General features: G+C 43.9%; 1 protein-coding gene across 1 annotated transcript; it reads right to left on the bottom strand.

The window, feature by feature from the left end:
* Nucleotides 1-360: 360 nt before the first annotated feature.
* Nucleotides 361-14,735, bottom strand: LOC124016350 (mediator of RNA polymerase II transcription subunit 25-like). The gene is given in 21 exon segments (XM_046331903.1): nucleotides 361-641; nucleotides 644-685; nucleotides 1,223-1,343; nucleotides 1,561-1,731; nucleotides 3,814-3,885; nucleotides 4,073-4,186; nucleotides 7,675-7,848; nucleotides 8,231-8,338; nucleotides 8,549-8,606; nucleotides 8,730-8,815; nucleotides 9,820-9,918; nucleotides 10,048-10,322; nucleotides 10,613-10,688; nucleotides 10,798-10,925; nucleotides 11,016-11,172; nucleotides 11,300-11,420; nucleotides 12,962-13,060; nucleotides 13,155-13,279; nucleotides 13,388-13,433; nucleotides 13,526-13,653; nucleotides 14,524-14,735. Coding segments are annotated over 20 exon segments (2,259 nt in total). The 5' UTR covers nucleotides 13,651-13,653; nucleotides 14,524-14,735; the 3' UTR covers nucleotides 361-579.
* Nucleotides 14,736-15,238: the final 503 nt, after the last annotated feature.

Genomic DNA, 15,238 nt, shown 5'->3' on the forward strand with positions numbered 1-15,238 from the left:
GAACAGGACTGTAGTGAAAACCTACAGGACAGTAGCTCTCCAGGAACAGGACTGAGAGAAAACCTACAGGACAGTAGCTCTCCGGGAACAGGGTTGGAGAGTTATGGGTATACTCACTTTTAAAAAGGACTCTACACATTGGTTGGCTCCTTGACAAAATGTATCTATTTCATCTCAATAAAACAATGTAATATAGCTCAAAAACACAACTTCAGAAAAAGTTAAACCTCAATAAAAAATACATTTCATATAAACAATTAAATGAATGTAAAACAGGTTTCCATACAAGCACACAACAGTGTAATGAACACTGTCCTCCCATTGCGTTGGCTTCATTAGGTGTGTGATAGGGTGTGTGTTTGTGTGTGTGTGTGTGTGTGTGCATATGCATGAGAGTGGGTGCTTGCATGTCCTCCCCTCATCTCCAATAACTCTACAGTACAAACTTTTGATATAAAATAAGAAAAAAAAAGAAAAAAAGCCAGAGTAGAAACTAGGAAAACGACATCTCCCAGTCTGCCCCCATGATGAAACTGAAAATGCTGGTTGCTGGGGGATGTAGTCTTTGTGGGTCCAAACTCAAATAAGGTCCATGAGAATCTCATCCTCCATGACGGAAGACACCTGGGGCATCCCGGGGGCTGGGCTCCAGGGCCCCTCTGACCAGCAGCCATCATCATCTGACCTGAGAGAGAGAGAGAGAGAGAGGAGAGAGTTAACCTGGGACAGCAACAGGTACATTGATGACATTATCATAAACACAGTGGTAATAAACTACATACTAACTACTTTTGAGTTACAGGTAGAGTCAGTGACGCACGAAGTAAACAGCATTATCGAGCAGACTTGAGCAAAAACCAAGAATGTGAAGTGCGAGTCTAAACTGTTCAGCTATCAGGTTGCAGCAAAGTGAAAGGCACCCTGCACATACTCTATGAGAAGGCATCACTCTAATCTGTGACATCCTCAATTCATCCTGCTGCTGGTGTCAACGCCATATAGCCCAGTCTCAGTCTGATAACCATAGGCACGGATGGGAGAGATATGTTCAATCACCCTCCCTTTTGAATTTAGCAGTTTACACACAAAAGCTCAATCATTAGGAAACAATTGCTTCCTAATGACAGATTGCATTCTAAAGCCAATCCTTGCACTGATGTCTAGCTCCAAACTGTCTTTACAGTGTGTGATGTGAGTGAAAGGGTCCACGGCTGTAGCTAACCTGCCAGGGGCTGTCTCCACTGGGCCTGCATTTGGGGGCCCACTCCTGGAGTAGGGTGGACCAGCTGCCCTCCCAGCCCCTGGTGAGGCATCATGCCCTGCATGTGACCAACACCCCCCTGCTGAGAGACAGGAACACAACACCTAGGTTACCATCAATCATACAGTAGGTAGGACCTTCATTATCATTAACCAATAGAGACACGTATTACATATTTAGAAGCCTTTCTAGAGTATGCAGTGGTGATCTAGCCCTGGCTACAAGACAATGCACTATAACAACAAATGTATTTCATGAATGACGGTCAAGGCTGGTAGAGTTAACGGTTGTGTTCTTACTGGCTGCTGTTGGCTGAGGAGGAGACTGCGCAGCTGTGGATTGGCTCCTGGGTTTGGAAGGCGGAGCATGGCACCCTGGGGCGGGGCCTGTCCACCCTGAGCAACCTGGTTGGGTGGAGCACCGGTGACAGGTGGCTGCTGATTAGGTGCGCCGGATGCTCTCATAGTCATCTGGATGAGAAGCAGAGAGTCAGAGGTTTAGAAGAAGGTTGGAGAGATAAGAGCACTAAGTAGAGTGAGACTTTAAATACAGTGTCTTCAAAAAGTATTCACACCCCTTCCCTCTTTTTCATATTTTGTTGTGTTAGACTGATTTTAGATTTTGTGTCACTGATCTACACATAAAATATAATTTTGTTTGTATAAAATTTTAGAAAAATAAATACATCTAAACTGAAAAGTATCGAGTCAATAAGTATTCTAACCTTTTTTTTATGGCAAGCCTAAATAAGTTCAGGAGTAAAACTTGGCTTAACAAATCACATAATAAGTTGCATGGACAGTGTGTTTAACATGATTTACGAATTACTAGACCATCTCTGTACCCCACACATATAGTTCAACCATCTGTAAGGTCCCTCAATCGAGGAGTGAATTTCAAGCACAGTATTCAACCACAAAGACCAAGGAGGTTGTTCAATGCCTCACAAAGAAAGGCACCGATTAGTAGATGTGTAAAAACATTTTTATTTTTAAAGCAGACGCTGAATATCCATTTGAGCATGGTGAAGTTATTAAATAGGCTTTGGAAGGTGTATCAATACACCCAGTCACTACGAAGATACAGGCGTCCTTCCTAACTCAGTTGCCGGAGAGGAAGGAAACTGCAAAGGGATTTCACGATGAGGCCAATGGTGACTTTAAAACAGTTACAAAGTTGAATGGTAGTGATAGGAGAACGGAAACCTGTACAGCAGGGATCAAACTAGATTCAGCCTCGGAACGAGTTTTTCTTCAGCAGACGGTCAGAACATAATAACAAATAATTTGTAGACTTCAAATTGACCACAAGAAGCCCGAACAGATATAGTATTTGACTCAAATATAATAATTTCAAACCTTACTTACATTTATACACAATCACATATCTCTCTATTATACATGGGAATGGTTTGGAGATTTCAAAAATTAAAAACACAGAGCTGATTTGCTGGTGTTTTTTCAGTCTTATGTCCAACAGAATATATTCCAAAACATGCATCCTGTTTGCAACAAGTCACTTAAAATGTGACAAAAATGAACTTTGTCCTAAAAACAAAGTGGGGCAAATACAAAACAACACGACTGAGTACCACTCTTCATATTTTAAAGCATGGTGGTGGCTGCATCATGTTATGTGTATGCTTGTCATCGGCAAGGAATATGGAGTTTGTTGGGATAAAAATAAATGGAATACAGCTATAAGCACAGTCAAAATCATAAAGAAAAACCTGGTTTGTCTTCTTTCCAACAGATACCGGACGAGGAATTCATCTTTCAGCAGGACAATAACCTAAAACATAAGGGCAAATCTACACTGGAGTTGCTTACCAAGACAACAATGAATGTTCCTGAGTGGCCTAGTTACAGATTTGACTTAAATTGGCTTGAAAATCTATGGCAAGACTTGAAAATGACTATCTAGCAATGATCAATGAACTTGACAGAGCTTGAAGAATTTTAAGAAGAATAAATGGGCAAATATAGTAGAATCCAGAAACTTACCCAGACAGTCTCAGCTGTAATCATTGCCAAAGGTGCTTCTACAAAGTATTAATCAGGGGTGTGAATACTAAGGTGAGAGATATTTCTGTACTTCATTTTCAATAAATTTGCATTTTTAAACACATTTTCACTTTGTCCTTATGGGGTATTTGTGTGTAGATGGGTGAGAAAAAAACATTTAATCCATTTTGAATTCAGGCTGTAACAACACAATGTGAAATAAGTCAAAGGCTATGAATACTTTCTGAAGGCACTGTACATATGATTCATTGGAACGGTGTACCGGGTTCACTTTAAAAAGAGCTTGGCCGAATGTAACAATGTAACACGCTGAACCCAGAACATGCTGGGCTGGCTATATTGGTAGCAGTGAGCACCCATTGAGACAGTGTGAGAGAGTAGCTAACACATGCAGAGTGGAGAGGAGCTGCTCACCAACCAGACAGGTGCCCAAACGAGCACAGGGAGAGTTTGTGCCTGGTAAAGTTCAGTGCATTTTTTTAACATGTATTTTGGGTGAGAGTTTTTGTGTATGTGTGTGAGTCTCACCAGGTTGGCCTGTCTCTGCTGTTCCTCCATCAGAGTGACCTGACTAACAGAGGGCATGCCCACCACCACAGACTGAACAGAGGAGAGAGAGAAGGGGAGGAAGAGAAGGTGCAGAAGGGGAGGAGATGAAAGTCATTGCGGGACATGCAGTCATTGCGGGACAATAGAAACAGGAGATGCAGACAGGAGGAGTGTGTGAGGGGAGAGGGAGGAAACGAGAAGTGCACAAGCTGAGACACCACAGGATTAATCACAGTACCTGCTGCTGCACGTTGCCATGGGAGACAGGGATGGGCCCCTGCGGCCGGTTGAGGAAGTTCTGATTGGGTTGAACCTGGCCAGGTGGCCCTGGCATCGGCCCTCCTGAACCTATCTGGAGAAGAGAACCAACAAGGTTACTTTTCTAGTGTAAGGTGACAGACAAAATGAGACAAAATGAGAGAAGAAAAAAAAAATCCAGAAAATCACATTGTAGGATTTTTTATTAATTTATTTGCAAATTATGGTGGAAAATAAGTATTTGGTCAATAACAAAAGTTTCTCAATACTTTGCTGGTATTTTGGCCCATTTCCTCCATGCAGATCTCCTCTAGAGCAGTGATGTTTTGGGGCTGTTGCTGGGCAACAGACTTTCAACTCCCTCCAAAGATTTTCTATGGGGTTGAGATCTGGAGACTGGCTAGGCCACTCCAGGTCCTTAATGCTTCTTACGAAGCCACTCCTTCGTTGCCGGGGCGTTGTGTTTGGGATCATTGTCATGCTGAAAGACCCAGCCACGTTTCATCTTCAATGCCCTTGCTGATGGTAGGCTTTGTTACTTTGGTCCCAGCTCTCTGCAGTTCATTCACTAGGTCCCCCCGTGTGGTTCTGGGATTTTTGCTCACCGTTCTTGTGATCATTTTAACCCCATGGGGTGAGATCTTGTGTGGAGCCCCAGATCGAGGGAGATTATCAGTGGTCTTGTATGTCTTCCATTTCCTAATAATTGCTCCCACAGTTGATTTCTTCAAACCAAGCTGCTTACCTATTGCAGATTCAGTCTTCCCAGCCTGGTGCAGGACTCAATTTAGTTTCTGGTGTCCTTTGACAGCTTTTTGGTCTTGGCCATAGTAGAGTTTGGAGTGTGACTGTTTGAGGTTGTGGACAGGTGTCTTTTATACTGATAACAAGTTCAAACAGGTACCATTAATACAGGTAACGAGTGGAGGACAGAGGAGCCTCTTAAAGAAGAAGTTACAGGTCTGTGAGAGCCAGAAATCTTGCTTGTTTGTAGGTGACCAAATACTTATTTTCCACCATAATTTGCAAATAAATTCATTAAAAATCCAACAATGTGATTTTCTCATTTTGTCTGTCATAGTTGAAGTGTACCTATGATGAAAATTACAGGCCTCTCATCTTTTTAAGTGGGAGAACTTGCACAATTGTTGGCTGACTAAATACTTTTTTGCCCCACTGTACTTACAATGGTATTCCTGCCTATCCTAACCTGTCTAATCGTGGCACTGGATGAGACAACACCACCATCTACGACATGTGTCAAACTCAAGGCCACAAGACGATTCAATCCTGCCTGCAGTTTTATTTAGCAATTTTTTTCCGGGCGAAAACCAATCTCAATTAACATTGCAATGACTAAAACTATAAATTATAATTGATCTACATTTACAGTCTCTTCACTCTGTCCAGTGTGCTAACAGTCATCGAAAGCTAACAGTCAAGGAGCATCGAAAATTCCAAAAGTGATGGAGGAATATTTTTGCACATTTTGACGGAGAGGAATTATTACCCATTTGAAGTGCGGCCCTCCAGACCTCAGTGAAGACAGAAATTGGCCCGCGGGGTAAATTAGTTTGACACCCCTGATCTAGGATCAGGATAAAAGCTGTCCGTCTCCTCTATTTTCTCCTCTCTCTTCCCTGTGGACTTCCTATTTAACTCAGCAGCCTGCCTAAAAACACCCAGAGCACACATTAAAGGCCCAGTGCAGTCAAAACGTGATTTGACTGTGTTTTACACACTGAGGTTGGAATAGTACTATGAAAATAATGCTCTTTTAGTGTCAGAGCTGTTTTAAAAGACATTCTGAAATGGGTTGGCGTTTTGGCCTACCTGGTGACATCACCAGGCGGTAAAAAGTTCCAAACCTCTCTGCCAATAAGAGCTAGTTAAGTTTTCCCCTCTTCACTCAGACCATGCCCAGACAGCTTAAGAAAATGCTCTTTGCTAAGAGGCGATTTGTTTTTTACAATTTGAACTAGGGATGTGCATGTATTCAAATACTTGTGTGTATTAATTTTATCAACAAAAAAACATCATAAGCCTATTTTAACACTGAAAAAGCCCTTTCTAAATTAAATGTAACATTTCAAATAATTAATAAAACATTCTGTAGTTTTTAATAAAACAAACTTTACAATGTAGTTATGACGTGCTCCCCAGAAAAAGAGGTATCCTTCTTGTGTAGCTTGTTATTTATGTTGGCCAATCAAAGCTGGGAAGAGTCTCAATGTGTAGAAAGTGGAGTGAGTTTACTAATACATGTGAGATGGAATAAAATGATGTAATTAAAAGTTAGCGAAATGAGAAGAGGTAGGCTACAACGAGCAACCAACAAGTAGGTTGTTGTTAGCCTAGCTAACTACAACCGTCTCTCTCGCCCTCCCTCCGGTCCTATCTCACATACACCGCCCCCCTCTGCAGCATAGTGCACCAGCCTCTCTCCTTCAGGCAGCAGTGCTCAGGTTAAAGTTTAAAAACCACATGCATTTAGAATATCCAGATATCTGACAAATATTCATGATACTATTCGAATAGTGAAATTATTTCTAACCCCATCCATGATTACAATACAATCACAGTAAGGTACTTAATTGTTACCCAGAAATGATTTGATATTGAGAGAAAAACAGCTGCATTGGACCTTTAACATCAAGTCATCTATATGGTACAGGGAAAATATTCAATTTGGGTCTTTCACGGTTATAAAATCATATCTAAATCACCAGTAACACTATTCCAGAGCCACGTCTGGGGAAAAAAATACCCCAAACAGGGATCAAATAATTGAAATTTTAATTGTGTTGAGATTTCCATAGCAATTCCCCATTAGCAATGCAGCTTTGAATATGTAATGGGACACAAGGTCTCCGTCTTCTCTAAATACACACGGTCTAACATGTTTTTCACTTAAATTTGCAGCATGAGTAGACAGGCGGCATCAACTATAATGGGAGCAGAAAGGCTGTGAGGATATAAAGTCATGTAGACCACAGGCAGGTTGGATTTGTAACTGAGGCATTCCGTTTCTGTCACAAAATCTGCACGCGAAATGTTAACCTGAAGGAAAACACGGTATCCTAACGGTTGTTAGAATTGTGTTGACTGTAAACGAGATCAAACCAGAAATGACAAGGGGCGGTGCTCTCAAACAGGAAAACATTTTCCTCTGGTAGACTAGTGGTTAGAGCGTTGGACTAGTAACCGAAAGGTTGCAAGATCGAATCCCGAGCTGACAAGGCAGAAATCTGTCGTTCTGCCCCTGAACAAGGCAGTTAACCCACTGTTCCTAGGCAGTCATTGAAAATAGGAATTTGTACATAACTGACTTGTCTAGTTTAAAAAAATATTTTTAAAAATAAAATAAAAATTGACCACCTCATTGGCCCAAGACTGCTCTTGGGAAGCCCTTCCACTGTGCTGGCTAGTATAGCTCCAGTCACTAGCGTGTATACTACCCCCTTTTCTCAGGTTGAATCCCTTCATTCCCTCCTAACTCACAGAGCGGTGCTGCTGGACCTGTCTGTCTGACGAACCGAGCAGTGTTTGTGGTTGTTGATGACCCGTGTCTGTATGACTCACCGAGCGGTGCTGCTGGACCTGTTTGTGGTTGGTGATGACCTGTCGGATGCCGTTGACGAAGCCACTCTGGTCGTTGGGGATGAGGCCCATGAAAATCCTCTTCTTGGAGGAGTAGAGCAGCATGAGCACCCGCACCTCACAGGGGGCGCTGTGGGGGAAGTGGACGCACCCCGCCTGCAGCCAGAGGGGGGACATAGGTCAGAACTGTCTGTCAGTCTGTCACAGCCCTCGTCATAGTTCAAGTGACACAAAACCAGTCAACCTGACCTGAATCGGACCTGGGTAAATCTCACAGGCTGCATGCAGTTTTTCTATGACGCCTGACAGCATTGAAATGCTCTGTAGCCGTTTACTACATGATGAACATGGTGCTCCATCTAGTGTTCTCGGAGTGTAACTGCAGCCTATTTATATCTGCCTAGTCCATCTAGTGCACAATGGAGGGAACTGCTGATGTCTATTGTTGAGACTCCACTGTATTGAATATTGAGACAGAAAAGGATAGGGACAAATGGCAGCAAAAATAGAGCGTGTGAAGCAGAAGAGCTGGACTTACAAATCCAGTGGCCATGATACGATAAAGACCTTTTAGTGACTCTACATCTTTGTTGGTGAAGAGAAACTGAACCATTCTAGAGTTTCTGAAGAGGGGACCGAGTGTTGTCTGAGGAGGGAGAAAGACTTTATTTAGATGTCTGTATTCTCAATGTCGTCGAGGAATTTCTGAACACACACACACACACACACACACACACACACACACACACACACACACACACACACACACACACACACACACACACACACACACACACACACACACACACACACACACACACACACACACACACACACACAGAGAGGGTTCTCTCACCAGTAGCTGTTGTGGGATCAATTGCATGATGAGCTTCTGTGGCCACTGGTCGGCATTTCTGTCATGAAGAACAGGGAACACACCAATCAGAACTCTTCATACATATAGCAATACACACAATGACCAATCAGTGCAGCTGACACTGGAATGATATCAAAGATAGTTGCAGTGAAACACTCACAGGTTCTCTCCTTGGTTGACTTGCACCTGGCAGGGCAGGGAGCGAGTGAGTTTGGTATTGGAATCCATAGACGAGGCTTTAGGCTTCTGAAGTGATGGGTGGGGGAGGTAGGGAGGGAGGAGAGGAATGGAGGGATGTTTGGAGAAACGGAAGGAGAGGTTTGGAAGTTAGCATACAGAGTGACCAGGGGGCTTCGGTCCTACACCCAGGGGCACCGTTTGAATAAAAACCTCCATGTTAGAAATGACCCAACATGCAAAACAGTGCTGCCAGTGGAACATTGTGAAGAGGATGGATGGCGCCAATCCTACGGGAAAATAAGCAACGTTCATCTTCAGGGGATCAATAGTGGATCAATCCCAGATTGGTCCGCTCTGCTGCAGTCCCTGTTGACCATTACTACTGCATTGTGTTGGGATTAAAGACCAGATGTATGGGTTCTTTATATGTGTACTGTACAGCATTTGGGAGGACTCTGGTGGATTAGAGGAGACTAAGATATGATCCAGCAATATCCTGACCTGAACAAGGAAGATATACAAATCTAACCAGAATGCTGCATCTATTGATACGTGACTTCAGATGCACTTTAGTGACATGTGGCAATACTATTTCTATTGTCTACGTGTTTGGGGATGTTGTGGTCTAACTGTGTGTTGGTTACAGTGTGTAGGCTTGCTGCACATTGTTGTGTGATAGAGTTTCATGGTCAACAGGTATCACAGAAGAAGTAGTGCAAATCAGTCAATACTTAGTGATTATTGACCAAGTCAGGTTTTCAAATGGCTTGGAAACACAAACATCTCCAGAGTTGATTAGTATTTTAGATCATTAAAATCCATGTTCCCCTACAACAGGTTCAACCATGTCAAGTAACTCCATCACTTTGATCAAAGGTGAAATCCATCACAAAGGTAAAGTATGATTATTCACGTCACAATCAATGACAGTTGATTCAATCAGTTCCAAGCATAGCTTTGTTGCAGACCTTGTAACATTCCTTTACAAGGTCAGAGGATGACTTGAAAACACAAATAGAAGTATAGACCTCTTCAGCAGCATGTTTAAACCAAGTTCTAGTTTCCCTCACCTCTTGCCACTCCAGTACCCCACTCCATGCTACAATCTTATTGGCAACGCCTTGCTGCTGCCCCCCAATCGGATTTGCCTGGGCTGCAGACACACCAGGCTATCAGAAGAAAATGAGAGAAAGAGAAAGCGTTAGATGGAGAGAAAGACATCTTGACTGGAGGCAGAGAAGTTGAATATTGATGTGGAGTATTGTGGGAAGATGATGCAACATATGGACAGGCCTCACCATGCCAGGCTGTGAGGATGGGGGAGTCTGCTGATTGGCTGTGGGCTGCTGCTGCTGAGGGGGCACCGACTGCTGCTGATTGGGCTGTGGTTGTCCCGGCGGCTGGACTTGTTGCTGCTGCGGGGGAGGAGCTTGTTGCTGAGGCAACATGGGTGTGGAAACTATGGTGACTGTGGATAGGCTGGGCTGACTGGAGGGAGCCAACTTCACTCCTGCTACAGATGGGAGAGTTGACTGACCGCTGAATGGGGGACCAGGATTGACCATGCCTGGGACTGGATGGGGGATGCCAAAAAAGACAAGGTAACAGATATAATAGACCCCTCATATTCAACTCTGGAATTCGAAGCCAGTTCAGTACTGCCCCCCCCCCATTCTAACCCTCTAATCAGGGACTGATTTTGACCTGGTGAATTTAATTATCAGGTAGAACAGAAAACCTGCAGGCTCCGGACCTCGTAGAGTAAGAGGTGAACACCCCTGTAATAGACTAACAATCAACCTGGGCTGATGATCAACCATACCGGTGACAGAGGATAGAAGAATACAGGCTATTGGTACTCACAGCGACTCTTCTGGTTGTTGGCTGCCTCTACAGCCATCTGTGCAGCTGCCTGGGCCGCGTTAAGGGAAGGTGGGGGCTGACAGGGCAGCAAGAGAGGGAGAGAGAACACTGTGTCAGCTAAGAGCCTGTCAATCCAATGTTGATGGGCTGGTAAAAGCTACCAAGTTAAAACATATCTTCAGTACCTGATATGGATGGGCCGTGCTTATTGGTGGAGGAGCCTGCGAGGCGGGACCAAGAGGAGGCTGACTGACAGGCAGGGGTTGAGGGGGTAGAATTGGTTTGAGAGGGCCCGATCCTCCCCCTGATGACACTGGAGAAAGAAACATTTTAGAATTTGATCGGCCGATACTGACTTCAATCAATCTGTTCTCTGTCAATTATTTTGAGTGCTGCTCCTCACCAGGAAGTGAGATACCCCTAACCAGGATCATGTGGAAGGGGTCTTGGCTGTAGTCTGGGTGGGGGTCGACCTGTCCCCCGACTGGTGACGCCCTGTCGAACAGCGCCCGTAACGCTGGCAGTTTCCGTGGCGACACCACAGAAAAATGAATCCCTCTCTGAGGAAGAGGCACAAGGTTATTATGGGATATCAGCAGCCATTAAGTACAGAAGTCACATCATTCCCCAAAATGGCCCAGCGGGTAGTCTATACAGGCTATCTGATAGAGGTGCTATGTTACTTACATCTCTGATGATCTTGACCAGATTGTCTGCAGTGCAGCCCGTATAGCTGACACTCTCCACGGCAGGGAGCAGGTATGGCGGAGAGTTACACAGCAGCACACAGACTTTGTGTGTCTGACCTCTGATTAATAGAGACAAGAGACATATGCTAGTGTGTGTGTGTGTCTACTAAACTCAGCAAAAAAAGAAACGTCCCTTTTTCAGGACCCTGTCTTTCAAAGATCATTCGTAAAAATCCAAATAACTTCACAAATCTTCATAGTAAAGGGTTTAAACACTGTTTCCCATGCTTGTTCAATGAACCATAAACAATTCATGAACATGCACCTGTAGAACAGTCGTTAAGACTAACAGCTTACAGACGGTAGGCAATTAAGGTCACAGTTATGAAAACTTAGTAGAAAGGCCTCTTTAGTGTCCTGACTCTGAAAAACACCAAAGGAAAGATGCCCAGGGTCCCTGCTCATCTGCGTGAACGTGCCTTAGGCATGCTGCAAGGAGGCATGAGGACTGCAGATGTGGCCAGGGGAATAAAGTGCAATGTCCGTACTGTGAGACGCCTAAGACAGCGCTACAGGGAGACAGGACGGACAGTTGATCGTCCTCGCAGTGGCAGACCACGTGTAACAACACCTGCACAGGATCGGTACATCCGAACATCACACCTGTGGGACAGGTACAGGATGGCAACAACAACTGCCGAGTTACACCAGGAAAGCACAATCCCTCCATCAGTGCTCAGACTGTCCACAATAGGCTGAGAGGCTGGACTGAGGGCTTATAGGCAGGGGGCTGTTGTAAGGCAGGTCCTCACCAGACATCACCGGCAACAACGTCGCCTATGGGCACAAACCCACCTTCGCTGGACCAGACAGGACTAGCAGAAAGTGCTCTTCACTGACGAGTTGCGGTTTTGTCTCACCAGGGGTGATGGTCGGATTCGCGTTTGTTCTCGAAGGATTGAGGGTTACATCGAGGCCTGTTTCTGGAGCGGGATTGATTTGGAGGGGGAGGGTCCGTCATGGTCTGAGGCAGTGTGTCACAGTATGTAACAGAGCTTGTCGTCATTGCAGGCAATCTCAACGCTGTGCGTTACAGGGAAGACATCCTCCTCCCTCATGTGGTACCCTTCCTGCAGGCTCATACTAACATGACCATCCAGCATGACAATGCCACCAGCCATACTGCTCATTCTGTGTGTGATTTCCTGCGAGTTAGGGATGTCAGTGTTCTGCCATGGCCAGCAAAGAGAGGACCTGGGATCAGAGGGTGAGGGCTAGGGCCACCCCCCCCAGAAATGTCAGGGAACTTGCAGGTGCATTGCTGGAAGAGTGGGGTAACATCTCACAGCAAGAACTGGCCAAATTGGTGCAGTCAAATGAGGAGATGCACTGCAGTACTTAATGTAGCTGGTGGCCACACCAGATACTACTGACTGTTACTTTTGATTTGGACTCCCCCCCCCCACTCCCTTGTTCAGGGACACGTTATTCCATTTCTGTTAGTCACATCTGTGGAACTTGTTCAGTTTATGTCTCAGTTGTTGAATCTTGTTATGTTCATACAAATATTTACACATGTTAAGTTCGCTAAAAATAAACGCAGTTGACAGTGAGGATGTTTCTTTTTTTTGCTGAGTTTAGTAATAAAAGAAAAACTCACATTTGTTCCCTCATCTTTTTGAAGTCATCAAAGAGCTGCAAGGCCACAGACAGACCCTCTGCGATGAGACTACAGCTCTCTGCTCCTCCTCCCATGAACCTGACAGAGACAAAGTTACACATTGATCAAGGAAGATTAATACTAACGCAACTTAACATTTCCTTCTAATTAGCATAACAAAAACAAATCTTACTGGATGCTGTCAATCCACGAGACAAACTCAAAGGCTGAGCTGGTTGGTGCGTGACACTGGACGTAGGATTCAGGAGCACAGTCCACTGTGTTGAACACAACAAGACCATACTGTGTGCCTCCATACTGAGAGAAGAGGAGAGAATTGGCATTGTTGTTCTCATACCTTCTTAAATAAAGAGTAAGTAAATAGTAATAACCGTAAGGAGAAAACAAAGTTGAATTAAGACTCACATCTCCTCCAAAGTCTGTCTCTGCTGGAGGGCCTCCATTGAAGTACCTGTGATGATGGGACAGGGACCAAGTCAGGACTCCACAGAGCGATATTGTACACACCCAATGAAGCAAAAAGTTCAATTGAAGTCCACTTACTCGATTGCAGGTAGTATGTAATGTTTTCTGAGGGATTCAAAATAGGGGCCGAGGTTTGCAGTTCCTTCGATGACGAACACCACGTCTGCCACTTGATTGGCGCCAGGTTTAATGGGCAGGTCCATAATCTAGATGGAGAAAAAAAGTTGACTAGTTGAATCAGTTACTGGGCCATAACAAAAGTTGCTGTCTCTGTAATCACTGGTTGTGACAGGTGTGCATAACATACTGTGATATGTTACCTAGGTTTACGTTATGATAGCTAACTATTTAACAATACTTCACATCAACACTCGATCTTGATAAAACGAAATGCATGGAATAGCAGATGGAAAGTTGTCCATCAGTCCAGAATCAGTTGTCCATATGGAAAAATAACCAAATCAGGCATAATGCGTTAGGCAGAAGATAAGAACTAGACAGGCATAAAATGCATAATTAGCTATACTCCTTTGGTCGTTTTTAGCTGGACAACTATAAATAAACGTATACTTATGGACCACGGCTACTGATTATGCTCAGTCAAAGCATCCTAATGTTACGTGTGTGTGTGTGTGTGTGTTCATTTACGCCTTGCAACGGAAACCGTTTAAGAACCAAACGGCAGCAAAACATTTAAAAAACGGGGTGGGTCCTACCTGAATTCGCCTAATATAAACTATTGTTCGTGGCAAAACGTTTTCCGTTTGGAGTAAAAGGTAGAATCGGCGTAATGAACACACACACACCCCCAGTCAGTCAACGTTAGCTTAGTTCCTGCTAACTGTTGTACATCAATGACCAGCAACTCTTACATTCACTATAACGTTATACAGCTAACAGTAATGTGGTTAACATGTCAAACATTTTAATAGACTAATATAAAAGCTTTAGTAAGCGAAGTAGAAATTCAATTTATCGTGGGCATGTAGACATTATAGCATTTGCGAGGTGACCACAAGCCAATGCTAGCCAAAATATTTAATTAATTGCGTTCAGCTAGCTAGAGGGCTACTCACCTGGCGGTATTTAGCCGTCAGCCAAATAATTGTGTTTTAGACGAGGCCAAATACTTCAATTGTACAGTTAATAAAACGAAACCATTGTCATTTTGACACACAAAGTAGGCCGTGCCGAAAACAAACCACTAGTCAAACGTTCTGTTATCGACATCTCAGGCCTGATTGAGCTTGAAAATGGACCATAAGGGATGCTCAATCAACAACCGAGCAACTGATCAAGAATTGATTGACCTCTCTATGGCTGCCATGAGGAACCTAAGCGGTAACGGACAGCCCTGACAGTCAGTGACAGTCCTATCATTTATACCAAATTGATGACATTTACAGTGAAATTATAGAGACATATAATATATATATATGAGATATTATTTATTTGCCATATATGCCATACCGCCTTGTTACACCAGATGTCAGCACAGTCTGCTAGTCTTAGAAAATGACTAGGCCTTGAAGGCAGTGAGCTGCATGATTTGAGAGACAACAGGCAAGGAAGTGATACATCAGTGATTATAGTGTCTATGTATCCAGTACATCAAGCATAAACCTATACGTCCTGTATGTTTACATAGGTTGTGAAATGGGCCTACAGGTTCTGCCTAACCCCCTTGCCAACGTAACCTTTTTATAACCAGGACATGTCTCGATCACCTCCTATCCTCTGTGCTGAAATAAGCACATAATTACTGGGGCGGCCTTCAGCGAGCTAACCTGT

Source organism: Oncorhynchus gorbuscha, linkage group LG26 (genome assembly GCF_021184085.1).
Source record: "Oncorhynchus gorbuscha isolate QuinsamMale2020 ecotype Even-year linkage group LG26, OgorEven_v1.0, whole genome shotgun sequence".
Classification (NCBI taxonomy): Eukaryota; Metazoa; Chordata; class Actinopteri; order Salmoniformes; family Salmonidae; genus Oncorhynchus; species Oncorhynchus gorbuscha.